This window comes from Canis lupus, chromosome 26, assembly GCF_048164855.1.
Source record: "Canis lupus baileyi chromosome 26, mCanLup2.hap1, whole genome shotgun sequence".
Lineage (NCBI taxonomy): Eukaryota > Metazoa > Chordata > Mammalia > Carnivora > Canidae > Canis > Canis lupus.
The window spans coordinates 38,542,457-38,561,566 of record NC_132863.1 but is presented as its reverse complement, the minus strand read 5'-3'; the positions used below and the strand labels follow the sequence as shown (position 1 = coordinate 38,561,566).

Here is a 19,110-nt window from a genome sequence, read left to right as displayed (position 1 = left end):
GAACTCAAGCTCTTACCCGCTATGGGACCAGGGTTGCTGTGAGGGTGATCTGTGCAAAACAGATGGTGAACCGTCATGAGATGTTTACTATTATCATCATTATTACGGTGATTTTGCCCAACTGGTTGCTCTCTGCCTTGCTGGATCTTTATTTCCCTCAGTTGCTGAAAAATCTAGACAAAGCATCATCCTCCCTGTGTTCTCCATCAGTCTTCCTGTCTGCAGGTCACCAAGCTTCCCAAACGTCCCTCAACTTTACCCTTCCCTCCTCCTCATCCCCACGGAGAGGGCAGGGGGCTCCCTGCTGCTGGCTTCGCCCCGACACAGCCACCCAGACAATCTCATGTTCCTCCTCTGCACAAACCCTGCTGTGGCCCCCCCAGAGCCCTCAGGATAACCGTGAAATCCCCTCACCCCCTAGACCCTAGTCCCAGCTGACCTCTCCCACCTCTGTGCTCCCCACCCCCTTCCACCTGCACACCCTGTAACTCTTGAGACTGGGGGCTGCTTAAAGCATCCTCCCTCCCAGGAAGCACAAAGGCCAAGTCTGATTCCTCAGATCTGCTCCTAATGCCCCCCACCCTGGCCCCACCCTCCAGGCCCATTCCAGACCTTCCCTCAGGGTTTGGGAAAAGATAATAAATAGATCCAGGCCCCGAGGAAGACGTGCCCCTCCTTGGCTATAGCCCCCTGTAGTGGGTTAAATTGGTATTTTCAAGTCCCAGCCTCCAGAACCAGTAAATGTGACCTCATTTTGAAACAGGGTCTTGGTTGTAATCAAACCAAGATGAGGTCATGCCGAACTGGGGCGAGTGCTAAACCCAATGACTGGTGTCCTTATAAGAAGAGGAGAGGACACACCCAGAGAAATAAAGTCACAGAAGGAGGCCACGTGAAGAAGCCAGGGGTGGAGAGTGAGCGATGCAGCTACAAGCCCAGGAACGCCAGGATCACCAGGAGCCACCAAAAGCTAGGAGAGGCAAGGAGGGAAATGACTATATCACCCAGCGAGGGGTGCCCAGAGTGGGCCCAAGGCCCACGGCGCAGGGGGAAATCGGGCCTGGGTGGTCACAGAGCTCCCACTCTGGAAGCCTCTCTCCTGGTCTGCAGGGACCACACAGAGGTACCGCTGGGCATTGAGCTCTCTTTACCCTGTGCACCCCACTCCCATGTCTCCACACACAGTTGGCTGGAGAAGGATGTGTAGGGTTTCTTAGAAGACCAGGGCCCCTCTGTGCCAGAGCTGCTGGGCAGGCTGGGGCAGTAGATAAAGACCCAGAATCTGTTCCACCGCAATTTAAGAAGTTTTAGGTGTGCCTGGGTGGCTCAGTTAAGTGTCTGCCTTTGGTTCAGGTCATGATCCTAGGGTCCTGGGTTCAAGTCCCACATTGGACTCCCTGTAGGGAGCCTGCTTCTCCCTCCGCCTGTGTCTCTGCCCCTCTCTCTGTGGGTCTCGTGAATAAATAAGTAAAATCTAAAAAAAAAAAAAAAAAAGTACCCTACAAGTGTGGCGACCATGCTGTCTTTCCTAGGGGCACACGTGTATTCATTAACCATTCAGCAAAATTTTACCAAGTATACACCTCCTTGCATAAGAGACATGAGGCATCAGGGATTGGACAGTGAACAAAGCAGGCAAAAGTTCCACTCACAGGGAGCTACATTCTGGTGGGTGAGACGATCAACACAGAAACTGTGAACAGTGAAAATATGGTTTGTCGGAGGATGGCAAGCACTACGGAGAAACACATCTCAACAGGGGAAGGCACCGGGAGCAAACGGGAGAGGAATGGTTTGGGGAGCTGGTGTGTTTCTCTGATGGGAGAAGAGGAGGCAGGTGCAAAGGCCCTGAGGTGGCAGAGGGCTTGGGAGGCCGGAGGAGTGAGGGCATGGGGGAGGGGCTGAGGCAGAGGTGATAGGGCCTGAGTCAGCATCTGTGGGCCCAGGGGAAGAGTCCGGCCTGTCCCCGTGGCTGAGATTGGAGCTTGGGCACATGTACATAGATATGTTTATATTTTAATTTCAGAGTTTCTCGTGGCACCACACTGAGTGCAGTAGAGGCACCAGAATGAGGTGTGTTAATCACCCATAAATGAGCCTCACATCTAATCTCTTTTTTTCTTTTTTTAAAGATTTATTTATCTATCTATCTATCTATCTATCTATCTATCTATCTATCTATTATTTATTTATTTATTCGAGAGACACACACACAGAGAGAGAGGGAGAGACAGACAGACACAGGCAGAGGGGAAGCAGGCTCCATGCGGGGAGCCTGATACAGGACTCGATCACGCCCTGGGCTGAAGGGAGGTGCCCAGCCACTGAGCCACCCAGGGGTCCCTCTCTTTTTTGTTAAAGAATAAATCCCCATAGCATGTCATCTTGATGATTTGAAAGCAAAGAAGAGCAAGAAGGACCCGGATCCCCGCCTGCCAGAGACCCCCCATCCCAGCTCCAGGGATGCCCAGAAGTAGCTGCCGAATCACTAATGGGGCCCAGAGGTGCCCAGAGGTGGCCCCGGCCTGGACCCCGCGTGGCCATCAGTTTATGTCCTGGACTCATTTTAATGAAGTGCCTAGGGGAGGCTCGAATGGCCCTGCGGGACCCTGCCACTGCCCACCCCGTCTCTGGGCACCCGGCGGCTCTGAGCGTGGCCCGGACACGCGGGGCAGGTCCTGTGCTACCATAGAAAGCCGACCAGGAAAAACAGAAGGAACGCGGGAGCTAGAAAAATCTCCACTCGGCAGCCACCACGGGAATAATTGATTTAGGCAAGAATCGCCAGTGAGGCCTAAGAGCTGGGGGTGGAAGTTTGAGGAGTAACAGGATATTCACATGGTCTCGGAATGTCTCCCCACAAGATACGGATTAAGTACAAAAGGGGAAAAAAAAGGAACTCGATCCCAGGGAAACCTGGCAGGCACCTCCTTAGCCAAGTGGTCCAAGTCGACGTCTCCAGTAACGGGGCAAGCAGACCCCATGTGCCTCATGATACCTTGCACCGAGAAAGACACCACGCTACTCCCGTGGTTCTGCCAAAAGCACACCGCCTGAACCTCATCATGAGGCAGCATCAGAAGAGTCTAAATCGGGGGGCATCCTACAAAACGGTTGGTCCTAATGCTTCGAGAAAGTCGAAATCATGGAAGATCAAGAAAAGAACTGTCTCAGAATAAGGAGACAGGACAGGTGTGTGGCCTGGGACCTCGCTCCACCTCACCTCTGACGTGCTATGGGGTGGGGGGGACATCCCTGGGACAGTTGTGGAAACTTGATCATGTCTGTGCATTAGATAATAGTATTGCACCGATGTTCCATTTCCTGATCTTGAGCATTGGACTATGGTTATAGGAGAGAATGTTCTTGACCTTAAAAATCCATGCTCAAGGGATCCCTGGGTGGCGCAGCGGTTTGGCGCCTGCCTTTGGCCCAGGGCGCGATCCTGGAGACCCGGGATCGAATCCCACGTCGGGCTCCCGGTGCATGGAGCCTGCTTCTCCCTCTGCCTATGTCTCTGCCTCTCTCTCTCTCTCTCTGTGACTATCATAAATAAATAAGGATTAAAAAATAAAATCTTTAAAAAAAAAAAAAAAAAGGGAGAAAAAAAAAAAAAAAAAATCCATGCTCAACTGTTTAACAGTCCAGGGGCAGCACGTCTGAAACTTACTCTCCAATGACTCCGAAGCCAACGACGGGTGGGAAGGTGTGTACATGTGCAGAGAGAGAAGATGCAAGCAGGAGAAATGTTCGATATTTTCAAGAATCTGAATGAAAGATCCTAGTTTGCTGTGTTTTTCTCCCAACTTTTCTGTCAGGTTAAATTATTTCAAAATAAAACGTGTTTTCAAGATGTAAAAAACTAGGGTGCCTGGCTGGCTCCGTCGGTAGAGCATGCGACGCTTGATCTCCAGGTTGTGAGTTCGAGCCCCATGTTGGGCGTAGGGATTAATTTAAAAAAAAAAAAAAGGTGGGGGGGACACCTGGCTGGCTCAGTGGTGGAGTGTCTGCCTTTGGCCCAGGTCGTGATCCCGGGGTCCTGGAATCAAGTCCTACATCAGGATTCTGCTTCTCCCTCTGCCTAAGTCTCTGCCTCTCTCTGTGTGTCTCTCCTGAATTAAAAAAAAAAAAAAAAAGTCATTAAAATAATAAGAAAAAATCTAAAAAACTGTCTCTCTGCTCCTTCTCTCTTGTCTCAGCAGCCCCATTTCCCCTCCTGCGACTCCCTAGAGAAATGCTTTTAATATTTCTATCGTAGATCCTTCCAGAGTTTGTTTCTGTATGGAAATACAAACAGAAATGAAGAGCATGCCTGTTTCCTCTTCTTCCCACAAAGGGAGCATGTACTGCATGTTACTTTTTTCACTTAGCAATGTGACTAAGTGGGGACTGCTCCCCATCAGGACGCAGGGACCCTCCTCATTCCTCTTATCCCTACCCCATCTCGGCCCCTGGGGGCCAACATCCCTTTTTAATAACCCCAAATAACCCTCACTCACTAAGCTCTCAGGTGTGCACCCCGGCCACGCTGCTTCTTGAGTGAGCCTTCACCCCACGGCCTCCATCACCCTGGGCCAGGCCAGCACCGGCTCTGCCTGGGACTTCCGGGCTTCCAGCTGTTTCTCTCCTGCCCTGACTCTGGCTAAGTGCGTGCTGCACCAGGAGCCAGGGCACCCACTCCCCTGCTTAGGTGCCAAGGGCTGCCCTGAAGCTGGACTACATCCCGACTCCTCACACCGCACACTCCCTCTGCAGGATGTGGGCGCCTCACTCGTCCCCCACCCTGTCCCTCTGCCCTCCAGCCCCCCTCACCCTTTTTGCTGTCGGAGAGCAAGTTCATTCCAGCCTCTGAGCTCCCTCAGCGCCTGGAACGTTCTCCTTGGGGTCTCAACTGGAATGTCAGCGCAGCAAGGGCCCTGGTTCTCCTGCCTGCCTTATCAAGCGGGCCTGCCCTATCGCTCGCTCTAATTCCATCTTGGCACCATCACTGTAGGAAAGCGGCATGTTTATTTAGTCACTTGTTTGGTTTTTCCTATGTCCGTCACGAGAAGCTAGATTCCATGAGTGCAGGGAGGACTCTGTTCACCGCTCTGCCCCGGGGGCCTAGAACAGGGCCTGGCACACATGGTGCTCATCAAGACCGGCGGAATGAAAGCCCCGTTCTAGTCTCCAAGGAGGAAGGCACGACCATCACGGCCCCCATTTTATAGAGGCAGAAACTGGGGGTCCCAGAGGGGAAGAGCCTCGCTCTAGGCCCTGACAGGGGCACGAGCCAGGCATCCGACTCCCAGGAGGATCAGAGCCTGGTACAGCCCAGTTTGGATGCGGAGGGGCGGGGGACTTTCCATGAGGCGACAGGCGACCCCCACCCCAGGAGTGTGTGAAGCCATGTATCCCCTCACCACTGGTGTCAGCACCTACTGTGGGGTGTCTGTACATGACAGCACAGGGACATGGGACACAGTAGGCCTTCAGCAAATGGGTGCCCAGCCCCCAGCCCCCGCAACCCCCTAACTTCCCTTCAGGGAGGCCAGCTACAATTTGGCGATTGTTAGAGAACTTTTTTTTTTTTCTTTTGGGAGGAAAGCTGCAAGTCATTAAGGGCTGCTCCCGGCCTGCGGGTCACCATTTCCTGTTTAGAAGAAAGAATCATCTCTCCTTTGGAACATGAAGCTCCCCCCACCCCCGGCCTGACGCTGGGGCTCTGGAGCTCTGGGACGCCTGCAACCGCCTGCTCAGCTCCCCGCAGGAAACTGGCACCTCAGCACCTTTTGTGCTCAGAAAGGACACTCATTTTCTCCTGGCCCCAGGAGGGCCCCAGAGGTGAGGTCACCATGATAGCCAGCCAGGAGTGAATGATCCCAACCCAGGACGCGAGCTGACCGTCTTCCCGTCCTGTCCTCCAGCAGGAAGCTGAATGACCCCTACCCTTTGGCCTGGCTTCTCACCCTCTCGGCTCCAGCCAGCCAATTTCCGTGCATCAAAGGCCATTTGGTACCCAGCAGCCAGACAGAGGTGTGGGTCCGACAGGGAGGCCAGAGTGGGGCCCAGAGCCCTTGGAAACAGGAAGGACATCCTCTGTCCCCTACTTGCTCACTGCATTCCATGCCTCATCTGGGAGAAGCAGCCAATCCCTCCCCAAGTCCTGCGGTGCTGGGGCAAAGCTCAGCAGCCTGTCTCGTTGATGAGACCCAGGGCGCTGGCTTCTCACTCTGCAGGCCTGGTCAGCCTCAAAATGGACGGATGAGAGAATAAATCAGGGTCACAGTGTAAAGTATGAGGAACCTACACACACACCCCTACTGTTCACTGGCCCGCAGGTGTTTCCCAGCTTCCACGTCAGACAGGACACCCAGGCTCAGAGGAAAACCCACAAATAAGGTCCCCGACAAATTCAGAGGTCCAAAAGCCACATGTTTGAGAACAGGATTTAAGCCCATGTCAGAACTATCTGAGCTCCATGAATCCCTGCCCCCTCCTCCCTTCCTGAAGGCCCTTTAAAACACTCACCCCTCTATAAAACTAAGTAGACTTTTTTTAATACATAAATTAACCACTTTATTGAATATCAATAAACTGTACATATAACTATACAAAACGTTTCCTTAGTACAAAATGTTGCTTGCAATATAAATACCAGTGTACCTTTAAAAATGTAAACATCTTCCTCCCAGGCCCACCTGTCAGACCCCAAAAATAGTTCTGGGAGACACATTGGTTGGGCTGAAGCACCCCACTCGGGCCCCCAACAAGTGACAGCAATTACTCACAGTCCCTTTTGGGACTGTTGTTAAATTGCCCATGAGACAGGTGCCACCGTGACAAACAGGACGCTGACATAGCTGCCCGGGCCTGGGGGCATCCTGGGGTCTAGACACGTCCTTGTGTCAGTGGCCACCCACAGGCCCCTGGGCTGAACCTGGGGGTGGATTACTGCATAGTTAGTCACGCCTCCTGGACGGGTGGCCTGAGGGTTCCGGGTGGGGGAGGAACGGGTTCCCCTGAGTGAGGGGGGAAACTTCCTATCAGTCTGTCGGCTTTTATCCTGGAGCTCAAAGCAGCTGTATCCAAACACCTTTGGATACACAAACCCACACAGAGAGGCCGACTCCAGAACACTCAGCTGCAAGCCACCTCCCCTATCAGCCGTCCACAGAAAGGCCATACTCAGAGCCTACTTGGGCACCTAGGGCAGAGAGAACTGGAATGGTCCTCAAAGTCCTGTGGGGCCAACACAGCCAAATGGGGGCACTCAGAAGGGAATTCTGTGGCAATGAGAAGGATGGGATGCCTTCCTTCTGGAGCTGGGGAGGCTACAATGGGGCAAGGGCTTGGAGAGGCAGAAGGAGCCTTGAGGGTCAGCGGGGGCCCCCTGAGCAGCCTGATTCTTGGTGTTTGTGCAGCAGGGACATGCGGGAGAAGGTTCGGGAACAGGTCTTGCACTGATACTTCTTGACATCTGAGTGGGTCTGCAGGTGGGCCCGAAGGTTGGAGCGGTCGGCAAAGGCACGGCTGCAGTGGGAGCAGGAAAACGGCTTCTCACCTGGGGTAGGAAAACAGGAGAGTTGAGCGCTGAAACCACTTGGGATAACAGCTGCCATTTATTTACCGAAATGCCTGTCCACCCACCCAGGCCTGCAGAGCCCAGATCATCCCAGCCCTGAAGGAATCCTGTCATCCAGAAAAAAACAGGCCATATCTAGTGTCCGAAGCCCTTCATAGGATTGGGAGCTCGGCCACTTCCCACCATGTGACCTGGAGCAAGTCATGTGGCTTCTCTGAGTGTCCATTTGCTCATCCGTAAAATGGAGCTGTTCACCCCCGCCCCCATAGGACTTGGTAACCCAGAGATGGTAAATAAAGCCTTCTCCAGGCAAAGCCAGCTGGGACAATGATGACAACTACATTTACTGAACACACACTTTGTGCCAGGGATGGTGAGGAGCATCATATACTTATTTTATCCTACCCTTGTCCTCAGCTTATAGAGATGGTGAAACTGAGGCACAGAGAAGCCAAGTGGCATACACAGGGTCACCTAGCAAGAACCAAGCAGCCTGACTCTAGAGCCTTGATTCCAACAACACAGAAGGCCTCTCAGTTAAGGGGGCTGTAGTGGGTGTCCCTCATGATCACTCTTGGATTTACTTCATCTGAGGACAAAGCTTGAGTCAGCCTTAAAGGAGGCTCCCTGCCACACCCCTCCTCCCAGCAGGTTAGGCCACTTCTCTGAGCTGCTTCTCCATCACAAGGCTGACCATGTTCTGACCAGTTTGGTAATTTCTGCCTTGTCTGTCCCCCAAACAGACCAAGTCCCACTAGAGCAGGGGCCTCCCCTGAATTCATTCCAAGGGCTCAGGGCCTGGGACCCCCAAGAGGCTACAGAAATACTTTAGGACTTATTTAAAAACCCCTTCCCACCTGTCACCCTCACACCACCTGCCTGGTCAAGGTGGTACTGAAAACGAATCATGCACATAGAGCTAGGTACACAGTAAGTGCTCAATAAGTCATTATACAACACGTAAGTCTTTTTTTTTTTTTTTTAAAGCCTCAGAGGAACCTGACCCATCAATCACCACCAGATAATGCTATTCACCAACTTTTTATAATTCTTGCCCCAACTAAGACAATAGAGTTCACAGTCCAAAAACATCAACAATGTTGTATTTTTTTTCCCTTTGGGGGTGCAGCATTTCCTAACTAAAAAGTCCAAATAATAACTCATTAAACGAGTAGTTATCAATCTTCCATTCCGTGCCAGGCAATAATGCTGAACACTCTTTACTAAAAAATTGAATTCTACTTTCCAGCTCCCAGCCTGATATGCCTTGAGGCCACAGGCCATTTGTTAAACCCGAGTGTCAGAATTCAAGAGCAGGGAATAAGCGAATGGCCTCAGCCTACTGGGTACCAGGGGCCCTGTACTGGGCACCGGGAGGGAGGAGTCCGGGAGTCAGAGGCCTGAGGCTGACTATGGATACACAAGGAAACAGGCCCACGGAGATAGGGGATTTAGCAGGACTCGGGAAGGGATGTCTGAGTGAATTGGCTCTGACACTGAGCACCCTCTGCATACTAGGCCTGAAGGACTTAACTGCACTACAAGGCCCAAGTGAAGTTCTTCCTCCTTCACACCCTCCCTTGTGAAGGAAGGGCTTACTGTATGCAGATATGGATAAGGGCAAGGAGTCCTGTTTTCCCCAAGGTGCAGAAAGCCACTTCCCTCTCACCTGCCTGGCAGAGGTTAAGGAGCCCTGGCTCCAGCCCTCAGAGGTGAGATTTTGGGAAAGTGATTTCCTTCTGTGCCTCAGTTTTCTGATCTGTAAGGTGGCAGTTACAACAGTACCTCCCCTCCTAGGGCTGTCGATTCACTGCATTAACCCAGGTGATGGAAGACCTGGGCAATGCCCTGCCCCTCCCATCCAGCAAGTGCTTGGTGAACATTACCTTTATGTCATGTATGATTAGACATGAACGTGAACAAAGGAGGAAGGAGGCCTTATAGGATGCGATGGGGTGGAGGTCTGTGTGTTTAAGCAGCAGGCACAAACCTGCACCCCTTGCAGATCCCCCACCCCCGCAGACGTCTTTATGGTGATCCTGGCGAGTGTGAAATCGGCACCAGGCCGGCGGGGACAAAGGCCGCCGAGGGGGGCACTGTACATGCGATACTCCCCGGATTAAAGGGGCCTGACACGCTGTGGGCCAGCAGCTGCGGCCCGGAACAGGTGCTGGGCACCACTGGCCCATGCACCTGCTCCACACCCCCAGCCCCCACCCACTGGGCCCACCATTAAGGCACACAATGGGAGTCAATGAAGATGGTGATGGTGCATTTCAACAGGCTTTTTGTGTCCCAGCCGTGCCTTTACATGAAAATAATGTGTGTGGGGAGGGGAAGCTGGGGGGCTCAGGGGAGGACCCCAAGGGTTGACTCCTCCTAAGAGAGCCCTCTTCAGCTGGGCAACCACCCTGGACAGAGGCCAGGCAGTTGGACCTTTACGTCAGGTCCCTTTGAAATCAGGGCTATGTGTGCACAAAGTAAGAGAAACAGGGAGCCATAGTCTGCAAGGTGGGGAGGATGCCAGGGACACTCTGGAGGAGTAATGACAACATCAATAATGCCTGCAAAATGAAACACTAGGCCTAACAAACTGCCCCACTGACCCTCACAGCTCAGAGGTCAGCCACTGGGCCAGGAAATGCCAGAACTAAGGTCTCCAACCCAGTCAGCTTGACCCCAAAGCTGATAGCTATGACCCTTGAACCTTCTCCCAAAGTCACTCCCCAAAGAGCAGCCCCAAATATGGGAGCCTCCACCTTTCAAGTTCTGAAAACACAGTGGCTACTGTGTTTACCTCTTTCACATTTCCAGAAAGTCAGAGGATAGAAAAGCCTTCTTTTCACAATTTTCTACACATTTAGTGTTGTTTTTGAAACATCAAGACATAACTGTTTTCCTAGGTCTGTGTAGTAAGACTGAGTTTTATCTACTACATGGCAGGGATGGGGAGAGCAGATCTGAGAAGCATGATAACAAATTATCATGAAGTGATTAAGGACCCACTGAATCTTGACGGCCACCCTATAAAACGCTATCAGAATCCACCCCATATGATTATGCCAGCATAATCCCGAGGCTCAGAGACATGACATTGCTTGCCCAAGGTCAAGCAGTATGGAAGCAGAGCAAATATCAAAACCATTTCTGTGTACTTATCATGTACCAAGCAGTGGCCCACGTGCTTTCCGCACGCTTTCTTTCATTTAACTGGCACAGAAACCCCACAAAATGTCCTTATGCTCATTTTACAGATGTGGAAACTGAGGCTCAGAGAGGTGAAACACTGGCTCAAGGTGTGAAGTTCTGGAAGCAGGATTTAGAGCCAGGTGGGGGGTCTGACGACATCCTGCCTGGCTGGGGTGGGGATGGGCCAGGGGAAGGTGGAGAGAGGGGGGGGCCCCTTCACACCTGGCCCCGGCAGCAAGGTGTTGGTTGCACCTCTCCCATATCCGACTCCAATCCATTTGGTGGAGAGATGGAGACTTCGGAGACTTAAAAAGTTACCTACTTCACCCATCTGCTTAGCTGATGAATGAATGAATGTTTCTGCCAAACATTTCAGAGAGCCAGAAGTCAGAGGAGACTCTGGCCTCAGTTTCTACTCTCCGAAAATCACAGCAAGCCCGGTCTCCACCCCACCCCCGACCCAGGGATGGCAGAGAAGGCAGGGGGGGCAGCGGTGAGAAGAGCGGGGCCTGCAGGGACACTCACCGGTGTGGGTCCGGACGTGGCCCTGCAGCAGCCAGGGCCTGGAGAAGGCCTTCCCGCAGGTGCCACAGACGCAGGGCAGCGTGTGGCTTCGGATGTGCATCTTGAGGGCACCCAGGCTGAGGTATTCCTTGTTGCAGTATTTGCAGTTGAAGGCCTTGCGAGTCTGGGAGTCCTTGGCCACGGAGAGCCCGGCCAGCTGCGTGGGCAACTGGCCCAAGCCTGGGAAGGCAACATAGCCCTCGGCCTCCAGGGAAGAGGCTGAGGTGGAAGAGAAGGACGAGGGAGCCGGTGAGGGGGGACTGGGGGGCTGGGAGCCTTTCCCACTGTCCTCGTCCGACAGGGAGGTCAGCTCCACGGCCTTGGGGACCTCCTGGGGCAGAAGGGCGGCCCAGCTCATCGGCTGGGCTTGGGGTGCCAGGAGAGAGTCCCAGATGAGCGTGGGCAGAGAGGCCGTGGGGTTGAGGACCTCGGGAGGCGGGATGGCCGCCAGCAGGTGGGCCTGGTCGTAGGGCTGCTGGAAGGTAAACTCTGAGGGGAGACGGAGAAAAGGGCAGGGTCAGGCATGCGGTCGAGCAGTCAGTCAACAAACAGTAGCCTGCTGCGGGCGGGGGCCGCGGGCCGGCACTCAGTACTTACTGGAGGAATGAAAGGATTACGGCCGGCCGGGGCGGCCCGTCCTGCCCGGGCCCCTCCTCACGGGGCCGCCCCGGCCTCCAGATCTTCGCGACGGGCGCCGCCGTCCAGCCCCGACTCGGGGCGCTCCCCCCGCCGCCCCCGCCGCCCCCGCCCCCGCCGGCGCCTCCCCGCCCCCAGAGGAGCCTCCCGGCTTCCCCGCCGTCGGGGCTCGGCCGCCGCGCAGCCTCCTCTCGCCAGACCCCCGCCCTCGGAAAGCCCTCCCCCAGCCGCCCGCATCCACCTGCCCCGAGCTCCTCACGCCCTCCCGCCCCCCCGGGCCCCGAGCTGCGGCCTGGTTTGGGCCCCGCGCCCCGCGCCCCCACGCGGCCTTCGCGGGTCTCCCGAAGCCCCCCGGGCCTCTCCCCCTTCCACGCACCTGGAGCAGAGTCGTGCAGCTCGCTGTAGTTGGGCCTCCGGCGGGAGCAGGCGGACTTTCTGACAAGAAAAGAGCGCGGCATGGTGGCCGACACAGCCGGGGTCGCCGGGTCGCGCAGGGGTCGCGGGACTCTACCCGTGAGGCCGTGCCGCTGCGCTGTGAGTGGAGACGCGCCGCCAACTCCTTTAAGTACTCCAGCCCCCGGATGGGCGGGGCCGGGCGGGGCCACGCCCCTTGTCACCTCCCGCCAATCGAGGCGCGCCTTCGCCGGAGGCCACGCCCCGAGCAGGTGCGCCGGGGGCTGGCGGGGCCAGCGCCGCGTGGCGCTGGGGGCCGGGCCCGGGCGGCTCGGAGGCCCCGCGGCGGGCGCGGCGCGGATCTCCCCGCCGCGAGCGGACCGCCGGGGGCGCGCGCTCGGCGCCAGGAGCCCCCAAGCGAGGCCGGACCCCCTCCGGGACCCCGCGCGCCCGCCAGCTCAGCGCGGCACGGTCGTCCGCCTCTGGCGCCCCCTTGTGCCGCGCGAGCCGCGGGTCTGGGCACCTGATGTTCCGAAACCGCCCCCGCCTCGGGCTCGGGGAGGGGGGCGGAAATTTCCTCGGTCAGGCTGGCGCCTCGCGAAGAGCGTAGGATTGACGAGGGACGATACACATTTCGGGGGAGGATGCGAGGAAATGAACACCTTCACGTGGCTCCCGGCAGTGTGAAATGCCACAGCCTTTTTGCAAAGCAATCTGGCATCATCTAGCAGAAGGCATCCGTTCCTCCACTTCGCAAATGTTTACCGAGCACCCGCTACGTGCCAGTCACACTATTCCCGGAGCTGGGGACACAGTTCTGGACAAAATGCTCGGGGTCTCTACCGAAGGGCACCTCCCTTCGGTGGGGAAGAGAGAGAGAGACGAAGTGAACATTGTTAAGCAAAGGGAAGTGTGCTTTGATGGGGGGGAGGCCACAGGGCGCTGTGTCAAGAAGCGGGTCACCTGACAGGGGTCCGGGGCAACTTCCCAGAGGAAGTGAAGAAATACCGAGGGGAAAGGCCCGAGGTTAGAATCAGTAACTACTTCAGAGTCACTGAGAGCAGCTCCCAGGGATGGGGGTGGGGTGGGCAAGCGGGAGAGGTCAGATCTGCTGGGCCTGCAGGGCCTAGAGGAGTTTGAACTTTGCCCCAGGGACAGTGGGAGCCAAGACAAGATTTTCAGCTGAGAATGGACCTGTTTAGAGCTTGCTTGAGAAAGATCACTCCGGCAGGTGGGAGAAAGAAGTAGGGAAGGGAGGGGCCGAGGTGGGTCTTCTCACCTGCCTGGGGGTCATCCATCCTGTGTCTAAAGGACCTAAGGCTGGAGCCTCGCCCTCAGCTCTGCTGTGAGCCCACCAACTCCAGACAAGGCCATGCCGGGCCTGGGGTGAGGGGTGGGGGCACAGAAATAAATCCACAGGTCCCACCCAACTGGTTTCCATCTGTGAAGCAAGGACTATGAAAACCTGTAAGTCCCCCTACTCACCACCTAGAATGAGGGCAAGGACAGCTGTCTGTTTGCATGGCTAACTTGTATTCTAGTTGGTGAGTCGAAGGTAGGGTGGGGGAGACAGGCCATACAGAACACCCTCCCCTCCTATGTCAATTTAGTTCCCAAATATCCTAATTCTCCTCACGAAACCAGAGGGAGGAGTAAGACCATTTCCCCCTGCTCAAACCCTCCCATGTTCCTGTCTCACCCAGAGTAAAAGAAAGTCCTCGCCACAGCCCTCCGCCCAGCTGATCTGACCTATGCTACCCTGTCTTGAGCCACTCTTCCCACTCCCCAGGTACAGTGATACCCCTTCCACACTTCTTTGGAGTCCTCCACATCCCAGCCCTTTCCCACCACAGGACCTTGGCACCTGCCAGCCACCCCTCCACCTACCTCTTCCCTAGATCTTCACCTGGCAGGCTCCTTCTCTGTCTGTTTCATCATTTTCACCAAATGCCTCATTAGTAATGAGAGATATGCAAATTAAAACCACAGCAAGATACCATTTCACACCCATCAGAAGAACAAAAAGTTAAAATTTGGTCAATATCAAGTGTTGATGAGGGTGTGAGGGCAGCAGGACTTTTGTCCCATGCTGAGGAGAGTGTCAATGGGCATGACCACTTTGAAAAGGTTTGACATCAGCTAGTAACAGGTGACTCTCCTCCCACCATTTTACTCCTAGGCCAATCTGCTCCCAGGGATTCTCAGCCCAGGCCACAGATTAGATTCCGCTAGGGAACACCCAAGGCTGGGCCCCACCTCCACAGACATCCTGATTTAATTAGCCTGGGTGGGGGTAGGGGTGGGGGTAGGGGTGGGGGTGGCCTCCCTTATTAGCATTTTTTAAAAACTCTCCAGGTGATTCTAGTGAGCAACGCTTAGAACTGCTGCCCAGCCCTAAACTCAGAAGAAACGAGAATATTCACTGAACTCTTGTTCCAATAGCAAAAATCTGGAAGCGACCCAAATGTTTAACGATATCATGGATTAACAACCCCACGATACAAGCCCATAACGGAAGAGACGCCGATGGGTAGAGCCCAGGGGCCGCCAGTGCTGACACCATTGCCTGGGCGTCTGGCTTTCCACGTCCTTGGCTGGCCAGGTACCTGCGCCCGGGAGGGGGTCTAGGGCGGCGGAGGTCCCTTTCTCAGATCCGGGCTGTCCCCTCCTTTCAAGACTGAACTGCCCCGCCCCGCTCCCCTCGTCCTGGAAGCGGCGGAGACGGCGAGGTGGGAGGGGGCTTCGAACAAGGCCCCGGGGCCACAGACCAGCTTTCCGGGGTGCTGCCCCCAGGCTGCCAAGCAGGGAAGGGCCAGGCGACCCTTGAGATGCTGTGGTGTCACGTCTTCCCGGAAGTGGGCGGCCTCTGCGGCGGAGCCCAGCGGACCCCGCCGGGACCGGCGCTCACCCCACGCCCCACGCCCCACGCCCCACGCCCCACGCCCCAGGGCGCGGTCCTCCGGCGCCCTCTGCTGGCCCGGGTGCTCCCTGAGCCCGCTTCTGGGCCACCCCTCCTCGGGGCCGGGCACGCAGGCCACTAAGGGGGGTGAAATCTGGTACACCTGCCTTGGAGAACAGCTTGGGACTACCTCATGTGATGAGGAAAGGCCTCGGAGGGGGAAGATAAATTTGAACACAGGCTCGCATTTTCCACACGTGTCCATCCCCCACCAAAAGCAAAAACAATAGGGGCGCCTGGGTGGCTCAGTGGGTTAAGGGTCTGCCTTGGGCTCAGGTCATGATCCCAGGGCGGGGTTCTGGGATGGAGGCTGGCAAAGGGCTCCTCGCTCAGCAGGTAGTCTGCTTCTCCCTCTACACCTGCCCACACCCCTCGTCCCCACCCCCCCACCCCCGTGCTCGCTCTCTCGAGCACTTTCTCTCTCAAATAAAATCTTAAAAAAAATTAAACAATAACTAAAAACGTGACTGACAACCAAAGCAGAAAGTCCCCTTCATCCCATAGAGCCTCCCCAAAGGCAACCATTTCTACCAGTGTCTTGCAGGGCCTTCCAGAGATGACCTTTATAGAAACAAGGATATATATATATATATACCTTCTTTATGTACCATAAATGGGAGCCCACATGCTAGCCTACACTTTGCTTCTTCCTCCCAAGTAACAATATTCAGTGTCTTGAAAATTGTTCCAGGGGATCCCTGGGTGGCTCAGCGGTTTAGCGCCTGCCTTTGGCCCAGGGCGCGATCCTAGAGTCCCGGGATCGAGTCCCACGTTGGGCTCCCGGCATGGAGCCTGCTTCTGCTTCCTCCTGTGTCTCTGCCTCTCTCTCTCTCTAGGTCTATCATAAATAGATAAATAAACAAATAAATAAATATTAAAAAGAAAAGAAAATTGTTCCATTATACCAGCTTCCTTAATCTTTTGCAGGACTCTTCCATTGTATGGAGTATACCACCATCACACAATTTATCTAACAAGAGGACTGGTGCTGAGCCTTTCAGTTAGATTACAATTTTTTGCTACTATAAACAAAGTGGCAATTTCAATGACTATCTTGCACACGCATCTTTGCACTCTGGGTCAAAAGTATGTTATATAAAGTGTTGATACATTTGTCCAAATGTCCTCCAAAAAAGGTTAAACTAAATTATACTTCCAGCAGCAGTGAGGTGAGGGCCCCTTTTTAAAACCTGGCCCAGGCAGGGTATTGTCTGACTTTTTTATCTTTGCCCATCTGATAAGGGAAAGTGAGACCTCCTAGTTACAACGTGCATTTCACATGATTGGGGTGGAGCATTTTTTACATGCTCCAAACCCCCTTCTGTTTCTCCATGTCCCAAAGAATCCCTTCAAGTCCTTTGGTCACAGAGTTGATGAATTTCTTAACTGCTAAGCTCACTTTGTTTATTAGGCCAACTGGCCCCTGCTGACTAGATCATTCATCCGTGAGCAAATCAAAGAGTTAATCTTGACCAGGAAGAAGACATTGTCTACAGAGAGTTCAAGGAATGAGTCAAGGCTCAATCTCCACCCTTATCCTTCCTTGATTTAAAAAACAAAACTTATTGAGTGTCTTGCACTTGTAATGATTCAGCCTTGGGCCTGACTCCATAGGCCCTCTGAAGGAGTGAAAATCACCATCCCAGGATATAAATGGCTTTCAAGGGAGTTTTGGGGTCCAAGTCTATTGTGTGTGGCCCAGAGTTAGGGACTCCAAGAAAAGATGTACAAACCCTTTTCATTCCAATTTGCTGAGCACCTGCTGTGTGCCTGGTTCTGTGTAGGAGCCTCACTCATATGGATATCTCCTGAGCATCCTAAGGTGGTATTTGATGCTCCTCCACTCAGGCCAAGGCCCCCCTGGAGACCAGTTAATATATGACAGTGCAGTCATATTACACATCTTTCAAAAAGGACAAAGCACTACCCATAATGGATGCAAGGTGCAGGTGCAGAACAGCATGCACTGTGATACCATTTGCATATAAACAGGGAGAAATATATAGATATTTCTTAGAGACACAGCACCTCTGGAGGGAGACACTGGTAATGGTGGTTGTCTCTGAGGAGGGGATCTGGGAGGCTGCCAGGCAGGGATAGGAGGGAGAGGCTTTACTACATGCCCCATCCCTTGTCTGAATTTTTTTTTTATCATGTGCAAGTATTAGCCTAATTTTAATAGGGTAGCAAAAGAGAAGACTTACTAAATACATAACAGTCCAATCAATGGAATATTTTACAGCTGTTAAAATGTCAAAGCCTATCTGCGTACATAAATCCTCCACGGCTCCCATCTTTCTAGTAGAGATCTCCCTATTAGATCTCCCCCATCCACTACACCAGGAGGTTCTGCAGGGTCTGGCCCTTGTGGCCCCTGTGAGCAAAGGAGGCACCAGCCACAATAGACCTACGGGCATGCTCCAGTTTCAGCGACTTTGCATGTGATGCTCCCTTTTCCCTGGAATGTTCTCCCCCAAGATGGCCTCCAGGCTCACCCTCTCATCTCAAGGCAAGCCTTCTCTGGCACCATTTCATTCCCCACCCATTTTCCCTCCAGTCTCAGACTCCTTATCCCACTCCGTTGGACTTTTCTCCCCTGCACTGACCACTATCTGACATAGTGTATGTTTTACTTATTTTGCTGATTGCCCTTTAGACCAGAGGTTGGCAAATACAGCCTGTGGGCCAAATCCAAACTGAGGTTTGTCTTGGTATGGCCCTTGCACTAAGAATGGCTTTTACAGATGGAACATTTGCAATCGATTTGAGGATGGGGAACACTAACTTGGAATCTCAAAGTGAAATGTAAATCTTCAAAAGTGAATTCCACTCTTCTCGAGAATTCTTAGACCTGTATTACCAAAAAATCTTATTTAAATATTACATTTTTCAAAAGATTTTGAGAGAGTGAGCTTGCACAAGCGAGTGGGGGAGGAACAGAGGAAGAAGCAGACTCCCTGACTAGCGGAGCCGGACCTAGGGCTTGATCCCATGACTCTGAGATCATGACCCAAGCGGAAAGCAGATGCTTAACCCACTGAGCCACCCAGGAGCCCCTAAATATTACATTAAAAAAAATGTATTTAGGTAATCGCTACCCCTAACATGGGGGTCAACCTCACAACCCTGAGATCAAGAGTTGCATGCTCTACCAATTGAGCCAGCCAGGCACCCCTAAATATTATTTTGTCAATAAAAAAATTTGCAGAAATGTTTCTCTTGTTATATAGAGAACACCCCCTCACTGTTGAGGCCTCCAAAACCTAAATATTCACTCTCTACTCTAGATGGCTCCACCCAGGCAGAAGGAACTGGCTCACTCACTACTGTGATCTAGGCACCCCAACAGGGCCTGCTTTACAGTAGATGCCTAATAAATATCAGCTGAATGGATACATGAAAAAGTAAGACTTTTAAGTGAAAAAAATTCAAGGGAACAGCATATCCAATACGTTGCCTTTTGTGCAAAAGTAAATAATATCCACCTCATGGGCCCAGACTATCTGTGAAAGGTGACCCAAGAATCTGGTTGTGTCTGAGGAGGGAAATGGACAAGGGTAGGAATGAGGCTTCTTTTGTCTCCTAACCTTTTCTGAAGAGTATGAATATTTTATTTCAGATACATGCATCACAATTTCAAATAAACTTTTATTTCAAATACATGGCGTCACAATTTCAAATAAACTTTTATTTCAGATACATGTGTCACAATTTCAAATAAACTACTTTTTCATGAAAAAAAAAAAAAAACAGGGATCCCTGGGTGGCGCAGCGGTTTGGCGCCTGCTTTTGGCCCAGGGCGCGA

At 53.3% G+C, this 19,110-nt stretch overlaps 1 protein-coding gene across 1 annotated transcript; it reads right to left on the bottom strand.

Annotated features, from left to right (window-relative positions):
* Positions 1 to 6,532: 6,532 nt before the first annotated feature.
* On the bottom strand, positions 6,533 to 12,509 carry SNAI1 (snail family transcriptional repressor 1). Its single transcript, XM_072801404.1, has 3 exons — positions 12,330 to 12,509; positions 11,279 to 11,806; positions 6,533 to 7,543 (listed from the first exon to the last, which is right to left on the bottom strand). The coding sequence occupies exons 1-3, from the start codon at positions 12,409 to 12,411 to the stop codon at positions 7,359 to 7,361; spliced, it is 795 nt and encodes a 264-aa protein (XP_072657505.1). The 5' UTR covers positions 12,412 to 12,509; the 3' UTR covers positions 6,533 to 7,358.
* Positions 12,510 to 19,110: the final 6,601 nt, after the last annotated feature.

Excerpts from the sequence above, each read along its gene's own strand:
- SNAI1 (XM_072801404.1), bottom strand. The coding sequence starts at position 12,411 with ATGCCGCGCTCTTTTCTTGTCAGAAAGTCCGCCTGCTCCCGCCGGAGG. Across the intron at positions 11,807-12,329 it reads GCTGCACGACTCTGCTCCAG|AGTTTACCTTCCAGCAGCCC; the intron begins GTGCGTGGAAGG and ends GTCTCCCCTCAG. Across the intron at positions 7,544-11,278 it reads CCACGTCCGGACCCACACCG|GTGAGAAGCCGTTTTCCTGC; the intron begins GTGAGTGTCCCT and ends TTCCTACCCCAG.